This window comes from Dromiciops gliroides, chromosome 4, assembly GCF_019393635.1.
Source record: "Dromiciops gliroides isolate mDroGli1 chromosome 4, mDroGli1.pri, whole genome shotgun sequence".
Lineage (NCBI taxonomy): Eukaryota > Metazoa > Chordata > Mammalia > Microbiotheria > Microbiotheriidae > Dromiciops > Dromiciops gliroides.
The window spans coordinates 31,659,596-31,677,403 of record NC_057864.1 but is presented as its reverse complement, the minus strand read 5'-3'; the positions used below and the strand labels follow the sequence as shown (position 1 = coordinate 31,677,403).

Sequence of the window (17,808 nt, the reverse complement as noted above, 5' to 3'; positions counted from 1 at the left end):
TGGGTGGGTCCAGGCCCTAGGCACCCGGGTACTCCTAGGGGTCACTTTTCCCCTTGATCCCTGAGGTCCTTGGGCCCTGGGCACGGCCTATCAGCCCAGAGGAGATGGGGAGCCAGGACCTGCCTGCTTTCTCTTTCCCTGCTGAGGACGTGGTCAGCCTTCTGGGCCAGAACTTGGGCTTCTGGTGCCATGCTGTAGCCCACAAGGGGCTGGGGGGAAGCCTAGGACTGGGGCCTTTCTGTCCAGGAAGGCCACAGTCACATCATACTGACGTAGTCGGCAAAGGCCTGGGAGGAGTCCCACGTGTCACTGACCACGCTGAACGTGGCCCGCAGCCGGCCAATGGCCTCCTGAGTCATGCTGGGGTCCTGGTCCAGCCAGTTCTGGAAGAGGCAGAGGTGGCCGAAGGTCTCACGGCTCGAGTGGCTCTGCTCCAGCTGCTTGGCAAATTCAAGGAGGCCATCTGGCTTGATGCAGTTGGAGCTGGGAGGGGAGGAGGACGGGAGTCAGGAAGGGAGGCCTGAAGGAAGGGGAGGTGGGGCCTGCTCCCCTGCTCCCACCACATACCTGATGTCCAAATGGCAGAGGGAGGAGGAGGAGTCACTGGAGAAAATCTCAGCTAGCGACACGAGGCCTGAGCTCCCTGAAGGAGGAGAGGGGCTGGGTCAGCCAGGAGGCCGAGCCGCCCAGCCCCGGCCTGGGTTGGTCTGGGCCGGCCCCTGCACTCACCAAGGCGGTTCCCGGGCAGCCGGAAGCTCTTCAGAGTGGAATTGCTCTTCATGGCCGTGACCAGCTTGGGCAGAAAGTGGGTCCGGCGCTTCTCCAGCAGACGGCAGAAAGAGAGGGTGAGCTCTGTGGGAGACCAGAGGGACACTTGGGCCGGCCTGTTCTCAGGTCTCAACTCCTTGCCCCCATTTCATTTTACAGTGAATTTAGGGCTAGAAGGGACGTCAGAGGTCACTGAGTCCAAGCCCCTCATTTTACAGATGGGTAAACTGAGGTACAGAGGGGGTCACAGAGCTAATAAGCACGTGAGGTGTCTATGAACCCAGATCTTCCTGACTCTGGGTCCCTTCCTGCCCTATTCCCAGTTCTCTTGCTCACCTCGGAGGGTGGGGTCCCGGAGCAGCAAGAGCACCTCTTTCTGGCAATCAGCAAGGTTCATGTCATGGAAGCTCAGCTTCTGCAGGGCTGGGTTGCATTCTGAGGGGTGGAGGAAGAGGGCAGGTAGCCCGTGGGACTGAGTGGGGCGGCCCACGCTGGGGACCCCGGGTCTCCACCGCCCGGCCCATCCCCTTCCCCAGATGGGAGATACCTCGCAGTGTCTGGAGCACCTGGCCCAGCTCCTTGGGGGAGGTGAAGGTGGCACTGTCCAGGGCCAGCTGCTGCAAGGAGGGCGAAGCCTCCAGGACCCGGCACAGCCACTGGCTGGCCTGTGGCCTGCGGGGAAAGCCCAGCTCCAGCTGCTCTAGGCAGTTCTCTGCCAGAAAGAGAGGAAGGGTGGAAGGCTTCGACCACCAGCCTCGGCCCCTGGGACAGTCAGCCTGTGGCCCAGGACCTTCTTACACACTGAGACCACCGTGTGCCCCCTCCAGGCTGTGACCCCTACAGAGTGGGGGCCTAACCAGTGGAAGTGAACATTGAACCAAGGCGACTCTACACTGGAGGACAGGGGCCCAGACCCCAGGCAGCCTCAGCGGCACCGAGGAGGGCACTGAGCTCCCAGGCACTGCCCCTTCACCACCCTGACAGCCTCCAGGGTCCCTCGCAGCTCTGGGTCTGTGATCCCATGAAGATCTCAGCAGTTTATCAACAACTTTATCTAGCACTTAACGCTGGACGGGGTCTCTTGAGGACAGAGGACACTGTGACTCACCTTACTTGTTCTGGGCAGCATGCCTAGGCTTCTGGCCTGCCCAGATCTCCCCATTCTCCAGTCCCCTCACCTGGAATCTCCTCGTGCCCTGTCCCAGGACTAGCGCTCCCAGGGGATCTGGGGCTGTCTTCTGGGCTCAGATGGTCGATGCGGATGGCTAGGGTGCGCAGCCCGGGCAGGACCCTGAGGGTGCTGTGGGCCAGCTCCAGCACAGACAGAGGGGAAAAGAGGTCAGTGAAGTGGAAGGAGTGGAGGCAACAGTTGGCTTGGGCTGAGAGGGCCTGCAAACCCTCCAGCAGGTGGAAGATATTGGAGCCTAGTCCTGCAATGGAAGGAAACAAGCATTTATTAAGCACCTACTATGTGTGGGCCAAGCACTGTGCTAAGCACTTTACAAATATCTGATCCTCGCAACAACCCTGGGAGGTAGAGGTCCTATTATTTCTATTTTACAGTTGAGGAAACCGAGGCAGTGAAGTGACTTGCCCAGGGTCACCCAGCTTGTAAATGTCTAAGACTGGATTTGAACTCAGGTCTTCCTTGCTCTAGGCTCAATGCTCTATCTACTGTACCACTACAGAGGCAGGGGTCTCACTAGGGATGTCTTCCCATCTGTTCCCCAGATCAATCCCCTCCACCCACCCTGATCTGAGACCCTATTAAGAAGCACAAATAAATAACTCATTTATCCGCCACTCAGGTTTACAAAGTACTTTTACCCAAACAGCCCTGTGAGCTTGGTAGTGCAACTGTCCCCATTTACAGGTGAGGAACCTTTCCCAAGGTCCACAGCCAGAAAGCACTGGAGGCAGGAGCAGGAAAATCCAAGAATTCATTCATCACAGTGAGCCGTTATTCTCCTCCAGGTCAGCAAGGGAAGACACAGGCCCATGGACACTGTGGCCCGGGTATGGCCAGGATGTGCCTTTCAGGGTACAGGAAGGCTACACAGCAGACCAAGAGGGCCCAGGCCCATAAAAGGAGAGCCTCGTGTAGGGTATGGGAATAGCAACCAACGGGCAGCTCTTTTGTTCACGACTCAGTTCCAGGTCCAGACCCTAGTGGACAGAGGGGTAGGGAGAGAGTGTACCAGGGTCAGCAGGAGACATGGGCTGGGCTGAGAACTGAGCTAGGAACAAGCTCAGAAGCCAACAGTGGCTGTGGGGCTCCTGGCCTCCAGCTCAGTCTGAGTCGTGTGTGTGTGGGGGGGGCGGGCAATCTGGGTTAAGTGACTTGCCCAGGGTCACTCACACAGCTAGTAAGCATCAAGTGTCTGAAGCCAGATTTGATCTGAGGTCATCCTGACTCCAGGGCCGGTGCTCTATCCACTGCGCCACCTAGCTGCCCCTTAGTCTGAGTCTTGTAGTAGAACATCCAGGGCAAGAATTCCAGATTGGGGAGAAGCCTGCGGTCCCATTGAACTGGCAGAGCTTTCTAGGCAGCTGAAAATAGTCTACTGGGAGTTCCAACTAGGGTTAAGCCCCCAGGCGGATTATGCAGAACATGACCACCACTGGGAGCAGGAAAAGCTTGCATGTCCCCAGCCTGAGCTCTCCCGGAGACCCTGGAGTAATATGAAACTCCTTATCCCAAGAAAGCAGCAGCAGGGCAGTATAGACATTTAGCCGAGGCCTAACATCAAGTCCAAAGTCAGGAAGGAGGATCATTATAAGGAGGCTGATTGGACCTCCAAGGGTTCACTCATCAGTGGGATGAGACCCATGACCTGCACGTGGCTTTGAATGGGCAGATCTCATCCTAAAGGCACCAAACAGGTGTGTGTGTGTGTGTGTGTGTGTGTGTGTGTGTGTTGGGGGCAGGGGTCAGCCCCATCCAGTCTCTTCCATTCACTTCTGCAAACATTCATTAATCATCCGCCCCTGCTAGCGCTGGGCCGGGGCATACACGGACAAAGACAGTGGCCAGTTAGCCAATCATGCAGACCCCCTGAATGGATGACCCCAGACAAATCCCTTCGCCTCCCAAAGGTTCCTGGCAACCCTCTGGGGCTGTAAGTTACAGAGAAGGTGCTGACCTGCATCATTTGGCATCTCCTCCCTAGGAGTTCCCTAAATTAGTGAAATCACCAGAAAAACAAAGTCGGTCTTGTTCTCAGGAACTCCTACTGGGAACTACAACCTAGAGACACGTCAGTTTTGTTTATTATTTTTAGAGGTAGAATGAGGTGGGAAGCACCCTAACCCCTGGGGAAGGGACTCCCGACGAGCTGGGCCTTGAAGCAAGAGAAGAAAACTCAAGAGTTTGCTTCTGAGATGCAATCTAACCTAGTGAAGAGGTCATCAGACTTTGCTTCCAAGGCACTCCTGACACTCCCTGCCCCCTCTGGCCTCTACTTTCTCTCTGGACAATGGAGATAACCATACATGCTTCCTTTCCCCCTTTCTCTCCTAGGGGGACACTAACCCTCAGAACACTACAGACATGGGAGGGTCGGGCCCACTGAAGGCCTGGAGGGAGGTGAGCCAGGAGCTAAAAGGGCCACCAGCAGGCCCTGGAGAAAGCAGCCTGACAGAAATGAGGTGCAGACCCACATCTGGCAGCACGTCCTCAGACACGGTCATTGGGATGGGATGGGATGGACGAGACTCAGACACAGAGGGTGACATAGCATGGAGGAATTGGCCTTCAGGTCTGTGAAGGGGGAGCGTCAGGACCAAGTGCATGGAGTGGGTCACTAAGGGATGACCATAACCTAGACCGCACGTCCCTCGATCATCACTGAACAAGACACTTCCCAGGGCCGGAGGCAGGAGTCAAATGCTGGCTCTGGCGCTTCCCACAGCTCTTCCTGACCTGCCTGTGGGTGAGTGAAGACAGGGAGGGTGTCCCATGGAAAGCGCTTGGAGTGATCTGGGGACATGGGGGTGCGGGGATCCTCGCTTCCCATCTGCCTGCCTCCTGGGTGTCGGCAAAGACAGGCCGGGTTTGTGACTGGTCCAGGAACCATGGCTGGTGCTCTGCAGAGCATGGGCCCGGCCGGAGGATGCCTTACCGTTATAGGAGAGGGTGAGCTTCTCCAAGGACACCCAGGAGCGCAGCAGGTGACACAGGACGAGCGTCGACTCCGTGGACAGTGGGATGGTTAACAGCTCCAGAGCAGAGATGCTACGGAAGCGTTGGGCACTGTCCAGAGAAGGAAGGTCCCACGTTCTAGAGGACGGACGGCTCTGCCTCTTCTCTTCCTGTTCCTCCTTTTCGCTGGCAATGAGGAAGACAAAGTCATAGAGGTCATCCGGCTCTGTACCGGGCCGCTGCCAGGGCTGGGGGCAGGGACTCTTCCTCCTGGGAGCCACCCGGGGCTGCGGGGCTGGGCTGGCTGGTGTCCAAGGGCCTGATGATGGGGCAGGGGGGCTCCCGGGGCCTGCTTCACCCAGCGCCCGGCTCTCCTGCACTAGCACGGCCTGTTCTCGAGCCTCCCTGGCCTCCCTCTCCCACCGAGTGGTCATCAGGGCGGCCGCCGACCGCTCTGTGGTATTCCGGCACGGCCAGCCAGGCCCCAGCAGGAAAGCAGGCTCGCTGAGGTCCGAGGCTTGCCCTGGGGCATGCTCCCCACACAGACGGCAAGGCTCATCACAGGGGGCGGGCTGCCAGAGCCCCGCACTCATGGTGAGGATGAGGATGAACAATGCAGTCTCGGGCACCGGCCAGGAGTACATGGACACCTGCCGGACGGCCCCGTGGTGAATGAGTCGGTGCAGCAGCCCCTGCAGGGCCTGGTGAGCAGCTCCATCGGAGAAGAGCAGGTGCCGGAACTTGAGCGTGTGCAGGGAGTGGGCCAGGGTCTCTAGCACCTTGTGATGGACCTTGGCCACCAGCTCCCCCACTCCCTGCAGCGCATTGCAGATGGTGAGCTGGGTGACATAGGGCGCACTGTGCTGGAGGGCGGAGAAATGGCTGTCCTGGAGGCGCCAGTCACATGCCGGGTCCAGGGTCCCTCGGAGCACGTGGCAGAAGAAGGTCTCCAGGAACTTGGCCCGCCAGCAGGGCACGCTCTGTGGCAAGATTGGGGAGGAGAGACAGACTGGTGAGGCCAAGCTCCTGTGGGCCAGGCTGGCCCTGTCCCCCCAGGCTGAAGCCTGTCCCAGCAGCCCCATTCCCAGCTCCCAGGATTGTGCCACCCAGTTAGGCCCCAGGCCCTGGTCCTGGTTGATCCAGCTCTGGACCCTAGCTCCAACATCTGTTGGCTGGGAGACCTAGGCCAAGGTCCTCAGCTTCTTCACTACTTAACACTCCCTGGGCTCAAGGTTGTTGGAAGGAAGAGCCTTTTTTGAGCTACTCTCACTGTCACTGCCTTGTCCCTGCGTTCTGCTGGCTTGGCCAGTGGCCTGTAAGGGGCTAAAATTCTAGCTAGTCTGTCTAAAATATCTAATGAGTGGTCGCCAATAAATGATAAGCTTTAGCAAGAGTTAGACTTCTAAGCATTTATTAATGAGAATAAGAATTTGGTGAAGCGAGAGAGAAAGAGGCCTGGATTCAGCTGTCTATCTCGGGGAGCTACAGTTCTGCTCCACTCCCCATGAGAGTCCTGGAGAAAGAGAGAGAGCTAGCCTCAGCCCTTCTTCCTCCCACAAGCAAACCTCACTTCCTAATGCCAAAGAAAAGCCACATGTCTTGCCCTCAGGCGCCTTCTCCTCATGGCAGGTGGCATCATTCCAATCATTCCAGGCCACAGCTAAAGGCTTTTCTCTGCCCAAATCAGCCCATCCTGGGCACAGAAACATCTGAAGTTGTGCTACTGGGTAACGTCAGCCTGGAGGCCCAGTGACTTCTCTCACAAGCTCTCCTTTCCCAAAGCACTTTCTGGTCTAAACCCACATTCTGGTTCATTCAAAAGATGCCCTGAGGGCCCCACCCCACCCCCACCCCGGGTCCTGACCCCACTGTTTCCTGGTCCTTGGAGCAGGTGGTCTGTGCAGGGGTTCGTGAGGCTGCCCAGGACTGGAGCTCTAGTGTGTGGCTGAGGGGCTGCCTCTTCCCCTCTGCACTATGTCAGTGCTGGGAGGGGCTGGCTGAAGACCCTCCCCTTACCTCAGAACGGGGTGGCCTTGTCCTCATCACATCGTCCCAGAGCTGATGCCAGATGGCCTGTGTGGAGAGGCCTGTGGAGAGCAGAAAAACCATGCGCCCTGTAATTCCCAGGGGCCCCTTAGACTTGGGTAGGCAGCTCTGCCTGGTGCCCTGTGCCACACTCTACCCACCCCCTGCTGGTGTCCCCTGGGGAATGGATAGAGGGTCTGCCCCATGTACTCCCCTGGGAAAGGGTGTGGCTGATACCTGCCAGGGTATCACAAGCATACCTCTCCATGGCTCACCTTTCCTCTGGGCTGCATGCTCGACCCTCTCCAAGTAATAGATATTGAGCAGCGGTAAGATGCCTTGAAGTATGGGAGCTGGAAGAGCTGGGAAAACAAGACAAAATGCTGGGTTCGGAGGCAGAGAGATGGAGACGGGCCCTCACCACACATCTCGTTTCCACACTTGATCCCTGCATGAAGCACCTTCGGCATCAAGAGGGGATGTTTGGCCAGAGGTCCCAGGCTCGTCCCCTCTGAGACTGCTGAGTGCAGGAGTGAGTGTCCCTGCTCAGGCATTCTGCATACCCACTGTGGGCGAAAACCCTGCTGGCAAAACCGGAAAGCTGCCTCGGCCTCTGCTCTCCAGGAGTTGATACTGCGACGAGTAACAGACAAGCCAAAGCAGCCTCCCAGCTTCTCAGCTCCTGGTGCCTGGAATGCTCTTCCCCCTCCCCTCCAACTCAGAATTCCCAGTTTCCTTTAAAGCTCAATCCAGCACCACCTCCAGCTCCTGAGTCCCCTCCCTGCCTCTCCTGAAAAGCTAGAGAAGAGAGCTCCAGGAGGTGGTGACCTGCAGCGTCAGAGGCTGCCGACAGGTCAGGAAGATCCAGAAAACGTCACTGGATTTGGCGATGAGTAACTTTGTTAGCGACTTGGGGGAGAGCAGCTTGGGTCAAAGGACGAGGCGGGAAGTTGGCTTGAAAGGAGTTAGAAGAGAGTGAAAGGAAATTGAGGCAGGATGGCAGCCATCCAGTTGAGGAGATTAGCCACAAAGGGATGGAGATGCAGGACAAGAGCTGGTGGGAACGGAGGATCAAGGAAGGGGTTTCTGAGGACGGGAGCCTCGGCTTGTTTGTGGGCAGGAGGGAAGCAACCAGGAGACAGGGAGAGACTGAAGCTAAGTGAGATGAAGGGGATGAAGGGAGGCAATCTACTGGAGGAGACAGCATGGAACGGACGCCTGGTGCCTGCGGAGGAGGCTGCTTTAGCTGGGAGAAGGGCCTCTTCTCTGAGATAGTGACAGAGTAGGACACAAGGAGAAGAGGGAGCTCTGGTGAATGACCTCATTTTTTTCAGTAAAATATGAGCCAAGGTTCTCAGATGGGGGGGGCACTAAAGGAGGTTTGAGAAGATTTGGAAAGGCCGCTGTGGAGGGGGAGGGGGGCGAAGAAGCTGTAGTAGGTTTGCCTAGCAGCTGTGAGGGCTCAGCTGAGGTTCATTTGTCATGGTCCCACTCATTCTGATTTCATGATTTTCTCCAGCTTTGTTAAGCATCATGTGGAAAGCAATAATGGCAATGGATGGTGGGAATAATTCCAAAGGTTAGGGTTTAGAAGGGTAGGATTTCCGAAAGAATAAAGGGGCAAGGGATTCAAGACAAAAGTCTAGTGAATTGGAACACCAAGGGGTCAAGATTGGGATAGGAGGAGAGGGTAGCCCCCACAAGGGGGATGGTTTAAGAATTGAGAGGTTGAGGGACTGGTATGGAGGTCACAGCGAGGACAAAGGGCAGAGTTTGGGGATTGGAAGACAGAGAGAGGGGGAATCATAACAGATTATGATAAGATACAGGAATTTCAGAGTTTGTGAACATGAACGTAGAATATTCATGGGTGACAGATGAAGGGAATGACTGTCTTTGTGTGAGGCAGAGGGGGAGGGCATGGGAAATGAGTAAATGAAGGGATTATCAGTAAATGTTAAACTCTCCTAGTTTGAGAGCAGGCCTTGGAGAGGAGAGAAACTGTGAGGCTAGCACAGCTTACTGAGGAAGAAGGGGAGTACACGGGGATCCGTAGACAACAAATACCATGATTTTGATTAGGTGATGGATATTGACTGAATGAATCTCAAAAGAGGAGAGGTTACTGAGTGAAGATAAGAGGGAGAGAATCAGAAATGCAAAGGAAGGGTAGGGAATGTTCAGAATCCTCTACCCAGTGCTGGGAAGGGAAGCCAGGGAGGCTCTATTAGCAAGAAGCCAGAAAAGGTTTAAGATGAAAGCAAGTTTATTATGTAAAGAGCATGCATTCGTTCCAGAGAGCACCGTGTTAAGGGTTGGGTAGATTTAGAGGTGGGAGTTTGAGAGGAGGCTGGGTTGAGGGGAATGGGAATATGGGAGTGGTCAATGGAAGATGGAGAATGGAGTTTAAATAATAGCAATTGGAGGTCCAGAATCACTTTGATGGGAATGGTATGACAGGGTGAAAGAACATTAATCAGTGATGAATGAGTTCGTGTAAGTTATAATTATCCGCAGGAGCTCTTGTGTGCCTGCCTGGAAGGGTGCAGGCAGGGCAGCTCTAGAAAACGTCTACTTTGTAGGTTACAAAGGAGGGGTGACCTGCACTGGTAAGGGGAAGGTTCTTTCCTGGGAGTTCTCTATGACAATGAAATCACAGGTTCATGGCCACATACCTACATGCACACACATACACCCATGCGCAGTGTCCCCCAGCAGGACATCGGCTCCTTGAGACCTGTTTCGTTCCCGACTTTGACTTTGTCATGGGGTCCTTCTGCGTATGGGTTGGACTTGACACTGCAAATGTCTTTTCCATCTCAAATTCTGATTTTATGACTGCCCAACTCGCCATCTCATAGGAATCACGTCGCAATATACTCAACAAGTGACCATACTGGAAACCTCTCAGGGCCGGGGAGGGAGCTCGCCCCCTCCCCAGGCAGCATCTTCCAGGCTGGGTTAGCTCTCAGGAAGGGGTCCTGGTCCTGCCCCCTGGCACCCAGAAGAGCCAGGCCGATCCCTTCCTGCCCAGGAAAGCCTGGCCCGAGCCTTGCTCCAAGCTGTACCCTGGCTTCTCCTACGGAATGGACTACAGGCCCTCCCCAGCTCATCAATGCCCTCCTTTAAGAGGGCCGTCCTGAGCGGACCACGAGCCTCCCACAGAGGGAGGGCCTCTTTGGGTCTTTCCTCTGGCCTGGGAGCCTGGGCTCAGTCTCCATGGCAACAGTGCCCGCACTCAGCACGGGCTCCAATTGGGCCGCTTCCTGTTTCCATGGGAGTGCTACTTCCAGCCCCATGGCGATCCCCGGTTTCCATAGTAATGGGCCGTCCGTTGCCCCTCCCCCGCCCCCAAGTCCTCACTCACCCCACACCCTGCTCTCCAGGACACCCATGTGGGCGCTCACAGCCCAGCCACATAGCACGAACAACGCTGGGGGGCCGCTGGACTCCAAGTCTGTCGTGAGGTTCCTTTCCCCTGAAGAGGCCTCCATGGCGGCCGCTGCGATAAACTCACGCAGGTCCAGGTTTGCGCTGACGTCGTGAGGCCCGGAGGCCGCCATATTGGGTAGTAGCTCGCGCCTGCGCAAGTGCAGAGCTACTGGCCGCCATCTTTGATATGGTTGGGACGTACCATGGGACGCGCTCTGCGGGGAGGTAATAAAAAGCCGGTCCCGCTCTTTGGCCACGAACCCGTGAGCTTGTGCCCGGACAACGAGATTACTTAGGCTTTCCGTTATACGTGAAAGCCAGCCTTCTCCTGAGGGCCTCCAGAAGTTCCGGGTGCACCGCTCACCCCCTCGAGAGACGCCGTTGGAAGAGGCCACTTTACTTCCGGTAGTGGACTAGACTTCCGGTCCGTGACCCTGGCGAGTCCTTCTTGGCCCGCAGGGAGCAGTCGTGCTCGCAGAAGCCGGAGCGGACGCCAGCCATGGTGTGGGGGAGCGACAAGAAGATGCTGGGCGGCGGGGACCCCAAGAAGGTGAGGGAACACAGCGAGCTATAGAGCCCTAGGGTTGCAGCTTCGGGTTTCCTCATCGTCGAAAGGCCTGGAATTGCATCTTTGCCCACGCACTTTGAGATCCCTCAGGCCTTCGGCCTTCCTTACGGGAGGAGCGACCGAGGAAAGGATTCGAGGTTCTGGGTGGCCTCCAGCCGTGGGGGAGCCATTCACATACCCCATTCACGCCGGAGGTCTAGTGGAGGGTTTCAGGGAATCAGGCCGTAGGGCGGGGGAGGGGAGGTTCGGGGCGCAGACATTCTTTGGGGATCCCCTAGTCCGCCTCCTTTTGCTGAGAGACCCCATAAAGAAGGCGCAGGTGGCAGTGGCGGGATGCGGACCCAGGGCCTTGTATAGGGGCAAGCTGGTGAACACGGGGACGCTTGATTCGAGGCCGTTTGTCCGAAGAAGATTTGGGGGTCCTAGCAGACTGCAAGCTCAGCAGCGGGAGTGTGAGTGATCACCTTTCCCTCCCCCTCTGCAGCTTTTGACCCTGCTGACCCCGCTCTCCTCAGGGGCTCCCCGCGTGACCTTCTCGGAAGGATCTTCATCCAGGCCCTCTCCCACCCGGACGGTTTGGCCCTGGGTCCCTCCGGGCCCACCCGCTGCTGCTGCCCTGGCTCCCCTCCCCCTGCTGCCCATCCTCATCCCCGGACCCGGCGAAGGCGGGAGACTCGACCCCCTCCCCCACCGCAGCACCGGCGGGGGAGGGGGGGCGTCTGCGGGACCACGCCCGCGCCCTCCCCCCATGGCGACTTGCCTCGGGGTCACCCCTCCCCGGTCATCCCCGCGGCGGGCCGCGCTCCGGTTGTAACCGGCCCTCGTTTTACCCTCGAGCCTCTGGGGCCACCCAGCCCCGCTCCCGCCATCCTCCCTTTTGTTCCCGAACAGGTTCCGCCGCCGCCCCGCCCGCCCTCTGCAGCCAGGGCCCTTTCACTGCCCCTAATTGATTCTCTCTCCGCAGCTGCTGCTCGGACCTCCTCTTTGTCCTCCCCCTCCACTCGACGGAGAAAATGGCATCTTTCATCGGGCTCCCCCTTTTCTCCACTTCGCCTCCCAATCCCTTGACGTCATCGCCCATTCACTGCAGCCATTCTTGTCCAGGCCGACCCTCGCCCCCAGGAGCCCATCCCCTTCTTTCTTCTCCGCAGCCCTCTCCCCACCCCCACTCAAACCTTTTCACTCCCTCACCTTCAGCTTCTCCTGCTTAACTAACTCATTCTCTGCTGCTTAGAAACCCCCTGAGTGTCCCCCATGCTTAACCCTTTCTCCACTGTTGTAGGCCTCAAGCTATTACCCTTTTTCAGTCAACTCCTAGAAAAAGCTGTCTGGGCTTGCCAGTTGCGGCCCCTCTGGGTCTGCCTCTGACCTCTTCACTCAGCGGCTCTCTCCAAGATTCATGTTTTCTGAGCCAGATGTCTTCAGGACCCTCAAAGGATTCCTGATTTGACTCAGTGGTGTAGGGGGAGGAGCACCAGAGACTGCTAAATGCTAGAGATATGCAAGGAGAAGAAAGCCTTTCCCTCAGGGAGCTTATCTTTTTTTGGTGAGGCATTTGGGGTTAAGTGACTTGCTCAGGGTCACACAGCTAGTAAGTGTTAAGTGTCTGGGGCCTGATTTGAACTCGGGTCCTCCTGACTTCAGGGCCCGTGCTCTATCCACCTTATCTTCTTATCCGAAGATGTCTCTAATAGGGAACTGAGGGGTTCGTTGGGAGACATACCCTAGTGGTATCCAGGCAAAAACCAGAGGGAGGAAATGAAAGGGTATCGAGCCTGGGGCCTTTATAGGAAGAGCTTCCCCATTGGAGAGGGGACCTGTGCGGGGTTAGAAAACTTCGGACACTGAAAGGGGCCGGGAGTTATAGAATGAGAAGGCAGCAAACACCCAAGAGGGTCAGGGGGCTGGGGGGTTGGGGGTCAGGGGATGAGAGGCAGAAGCTAGATGCTAACTCTGCTCCTGGACCGACGGGCCAGTGCTGTTTCCTTCTCTGGGCATGTGTGTTCATCTGTAAATCAGTGATTTAGGCTGTCCCTTCTAGGTTTAAGTCTGTACTCCCATAAGCTACTGTCAAGATCTGAGAGCTTCTTTAGGAAGCCTGGACTTGAGTGCTAGGAGCCTCTGCTGGCTTGGTGCTCCAGGGCTTTGGGGAAGTCTGACAGATTGGCCAGAGCAAGGTAACATTGGGGCTAGAGATTCTGGCCATGTGAGGCACTGCTTGGAGGTCATTGGGCTGGGCAGCATATCTGAAATACCTGTTGCACCTGGCTGGATATTCTCAGGTGGTGTTGCTGCTGCTTCTAGCACAGGGGACCTCTGTCCTGAGGCCTTTCAAGCTGCTTAGAAACCTTTAGTGAGAAAACAAGCTGCCTGGTCTGGCCTTTTGGCCTTTTAAATTTGGTGTCTTGTTTCTGCTTCACGTCGGTTTCCAAATATATCTCCATCCCATAAGTCTTTCCTCATTGGAGGGGGGGGGGTGGCGGCAGCGTGCCACAGTTCAGCAGAAACAGTTTGTCAAATCACTTTTCCAGTATTTCACAATTCTTGTTCCCTCCTGCAGTGAAGGGGGAGGGAGGCTCATTTTTACCAATTCTTATCTTCTCCAGGGCCAATCTTGGCTGCGAAAGTGATATAGCGTGTAGCTCTTGTTGGCATTTTGGCAGTTTTAAATTTTTATTGGTATCTTTTCTTGTGATATCACCTTCCTATCTTTCCCTTCCTAGTGAGCCATCCCTCCTATCAAAAAATTTAAAGGAAATCAGAAACAGCTGACCCACACGGGTCTTCGTATGTCATGTCCCCAGACTGGAGAGTTGGAAGGAAGGGCAGTGGTTTTCTGGGCACCCCAATAGAAATTGCAATAAACTGGCACCCAGCACTGGGCCTAGGGCCTCTTCTCAAAGAGCTCCAAGGAGAGCCCATCCTGTTTTGGGACACCTTGCAGGAAAGGGTTCCTGACCTCAGCCTGAATACTTCTCCCCACTGTTCCCGGTTCCACCTTCTGGAGCCAACGATCCTTTGCCATCTGACGTCCCTTCTAGTACCTGAAGAAAGTTGTCATGTGTCCCCAGAATGACCATGTTCACTTTTTCTTGTGTCATAGACCATCACTATTCCTGGTTGCCAGTGTCCTCTTTAAATACATGGGGCCCGGGACAGGACAGAGGGATTTTTCTTACTTGGGAGCCCAGTCCCTCTTCTTGCAGCCCAAGATTGAGCTGGCAGTTCCCTTAGACCCCCAGATTGTTTTCAGGACTGCTGTCTAAACATGCCTTATTTGTTGGAAACTGATTGTTGTACCTAAATCCAAGAATTGACATTCATCCCTATTGAATTTCAGCCAGTGCTGTGGCTTCTCATCCAGTGTGTTAGTGCTCCCTCCCCACTTTGGGTCATCTGCAAGTTTGAAAGCCTCAATCCAAATTCCTGATAAAAATGTGAACCAGCACACATTCTTGGAGCACTGAACCACTAACACTGCCCTGCAGTTGGTTCTCCAGCCATTTAATGATATTAATATCTAACTCTATAAGGACAAGCTTTGCTCAGAAGTGAATGAAGCATAGGTCAGTAACACTGTCATTGGTCTGGCAGGACCCGTTCTGGTGTCGCACAAGTCTGCTTAACCTCATTGGAGACAAACTCATCATTACCCAGTTCTACTGCTTTATTCTGCCTTAGTTGGGGTCTCCTGTAGTGTTTATAGAAGATTGAAAGTTTGTAATACACTTTACAAATATCTCATTTGATCCTCACAAGAACCCTGGAAGGGGAGGTATTATTTTTTCTGTTTTACAGTGGAAGAGACTTGCCCAGGGTCACACAGCTAGTAAAGTGTCTGAGAGCAGATTTGGAAGGTATCTTCCTGCCTCTAGCCCCCTGCCCTCCGTCCGCTGAGGCACAGCTTTGTTTAGCAGGTCCCCCAGTCAATGGGATCATCTTTGTTTACAGTTCTTTGCTGCCATGTGATGGTAGCAGGCTCTGGACTGGCTGCTCCAGCTGCCCTTTTCTTATGTTTGCTAAGCTCCTGCCACCCTGGACCCTTGGCTGTTCTGGCAATCAGTGCCATCTCTGCTTTGGGATTAGCATTCCCTCCTTCTGCTGCATTCCTCCATTCTTCCACTTATCCTTCCTTTTCTCTAGCCTCAAACCACCCCAAGCTTCTTGACCTGTTCCTGGGAGAGCCCATCCGAGGACAGGGATGGTTTCATGCTTGTCTACACCCCAATGTCTTGTGCCCTTGAGTTTGACAAATTTTCTGAACTTTGGTCACTTCACATTCACTGTCTCTGCTCAGAGCCCACCCATTGGCTTATCCAGTATGCCAGCAGTCTGTCCATCCATTATCCATCCTTTTTCCTACCTTACCCATATTGTTTCTCTTTGCCTGACAGACTTCTGGACCTGGAGACAGGCAGACACGAGTTTGAATGTTACCATAGACATTTCCTAGCCATGTGACCCCTGCTTGCCTCGGCTTCTTCATCTTTAAACTGTGGATAACAATAGCACCTACCTGGGGGGAGGGTCAATTGAGATGATAGTTGTGACGCATCAGGCAGCTATGGAAATGTTAGCTGTCAGCATGGTCCTGCCCTTTCCTACGCAACAGTCATGAGCTTCTGCTCTTGAGTTTGCTGCTGACTTTGTAGCTTTTGTAAATTACCTGGATATACAAACGTTCCTCTGATCTTTGTGCTCATTCACGTTGTTGGTTCCTGAGTCTTTGTTTCTGCCCTTTGAAACTCCTGCTAACATTTATCATGGAAGTCACCGTAGCATACTGGTGTCTGTTTGGGCAGCAAGGGAGGCTTTGTGCTATTCATAGGCAAGAACATGGGGTTGGGAGTTGGGACCCTGAGGCGGTGAGCCTCATGTTTGGTGACAAAAGATGATGATTTGTGAACCCCAAGAGCCAGGGGTCCCATTGAACTGTCTGCCACTTATGATTCTCCTTTCTCTTGTAGGAAGATGAAGAGGAGGAGGAAGAATTGGTGGTAAGAATCGTTTTACAATTGAAATCATCCCTGTAAAAACTAAAGGTTCAAGCTGTGGTAAAAGATTTTGAGGTGGTGACGCCCTCTGTCATTGGTGCTGCAGGGGAGAATACTGGGAAGAAGTGTGAGACCTTGTAGACCTCAGCAGGACAGATGGGGTGTTTGGTGTGACAGGGGGCGCATGTACCTGGAAAGCTTCTGCACTGAACGTTTGGCCCCCGGGCCAGGCTGAGAGGCGTTGTCTGTTGTCTGTGCAACCGGTTGAGGCTCCAGAGGCCCCCACCCCCAATTTCAGAAGGAGCCGTAATTCTACCCCTTTCTGATAGGGGATACTCTGTACAATAGCTCTCAGAAGTGGGTGCCCTAGAAGAGGGAACTGCCCTGCTCTTATTAGGACCCTTCTCCTCTGAGTAGCAGGATTTCATTCCATTCAGGTGAGACAAGGCCTCGTGGTAGCTGAGGGTGGTGAGGGGTCTAAGGCTTAAGGAGGGTCTGTGAGCAGTCTGAGGCCTTGACCCTAGGCAGTGCATGAAGGCCTCCCAGACCCCTGACTCTGCCTCTCGTGTCTCTTGAGGACCCCCTGACCACTGTGAGGGAATACTGTGAACAGATCGAGAAATGCGTGAAGGCCCGCGAGCGGCTGGAGACGTGCACAGACCGCGTGTCTTCGCACCCCAACACTGAGGAGGACTGCACCGAGGAACTCTTTGATTTCCTGCACGCCCGAGACCACTGCGTGAGTCACTGATCGGGAGCTGGGCCCTTAGGGAGGTGCACAGGCTTCCTGCTGTTGGGCCTAGACACCACTTGGGACAAGTCCCCTTCCTCCTCTCTGGGTCTCCATGGCCTCTGAAGTCCCTCCCCTACTTAGACCCTAGAACTAAGGACTTCCTGGCTCAGGAGGCACTGGCATGGGGTTGGCCTGGGGAGCAGAGGACCCAGATCTCCCTTGGTGGGCTCCTGGGTGCTGGGTCCTAGGCCTTTGCTGTCAACAACTTGAAGTGGAACTGTTTGGGTTTTCATCTGTATCCCTAGTGCCCAGCGGTGCTGCAGTGCAATTGTTCAGTTGTTCAGTGGTTAGAGCGCTGGCCTTGGAGCCAGGAAGATCTGTCTGAGTTCAAATCTGCCCTCTAGACCCTTCTAGCTGTGTGATCCTGGGCAAGTCCCTGCCCTCTCTGGGCTTCATTGTTCTCTTTCACCTGTAAAATGGAGGCTCGAATTATAAGCTGTGTCCTTGTGGGGGTGTTATTCCTACCATGGGTTTGGGCCACTGCCCAGCCTTTGATGTGGGATTAAATGGACCGTGGGGGGGGGGGAGAGCCCCACTCACCTTCCCCTTTTCCTTCCCCCAGGTGGCTCACACACTGTTCGAAAATGTGAAATAAACATCTGCATACGCTGTCAGCTGTTCCAGGCTCTGCCTCCTTGGGGGCTTCACAATGGATTCACTTCCCATCATGTGACCCTGGATCTCAAATGCTGTTGTACCATGTGTCCTGTTAGTCCACATGAGGCCTTGTGACCTTAGGCTTGGGCCTGGAATCCATGTGACTCACAGCAGTTCCATTGGAATAAAACCCAGTTATCTGTGGAAGCATCTCCTGTCATCTCTGAAAACTTGCTTGAACCCTGGGTAGTGGCTTCCTAGGGAGAGCCTGTGTCCCCTCGGGCAGGGTGGGTAGAGGTGGGATTTCCCATGGAAGGGGGTCACTAAGCTTTCTCTGAGCCCAGCACACGGGTGGCTGGAGCTGCTCATTCCCCATACCTTCCTGCTGGTTGCCAGCCCCGTCCTGGCCTTCCATCTTAGGGCCCCCTCCCATACCCTCTTCCTCTGGGTCTCCCTTGGACTTCTTTTTCTTTTTTTGGTGGGGTAATGG

At 55.1% G+C, this 17,808-nt stretch overlaps 2 protein-coding genes across 2 annotated transcripts; one reads left to right on the top strand and one right to left on the bottom strand.

Moving 5' to 3' along the window:
* Window positions 1-49: 49 nt before the first annotated feature.
* LRRC41 (leucine rich repeat containing 41) lies at window positions 50-10,867 on the bottom strand. The gene is made up of 11 exons (XM_044003081.1): window positions 10,767-10,867; window positions 10,302-10,663; window positions 7,210-7,296; window positions 6,926-6,996; window positions 4,890-5,889; window positions 1,947-2,198; window positions 1,316-1,480; window positions 1,105-1,203; window positions 730-852; window positions 568-643; window positions 50-483 (listed from the first exon to the last, which is right to left on the bottom strand). The coding sequence occupies exons 1-11, from the start codon at window positions 10,865-10,867 to the stop codon at window positions 258-260; spliced, it is 2,562 nt and encodes an 853-aa protein (XP_043859016.1). The 3' UTR covers window positions 50-257.
* LOC122754175 (cytochrome b-c1 complex subunit 6, mitochondrial) lies at window positions 10,770-17,522 on the top strand. Its single transcript, XM_044002332.1, has 4 exons — window positions 10,770-10,916; window positions 15,902-15,931; window positions 16,506-16,667; window positions 17,284-17,522. Exons 1-4 carry the CDS (start codon window positions 10,866-10,868, stop codon window positions 17,314-17,316), a joined length of 276 nt encoding a protein of 91 aa, XP_043858267.1. The 5' UTR covers window positions 10,770-10,865; the 3' UTR covers window positions 17,317-17,522.
* The last annotated feature ends 286 nt before the right edge of the window (window positions 17,523-17,808 follow it).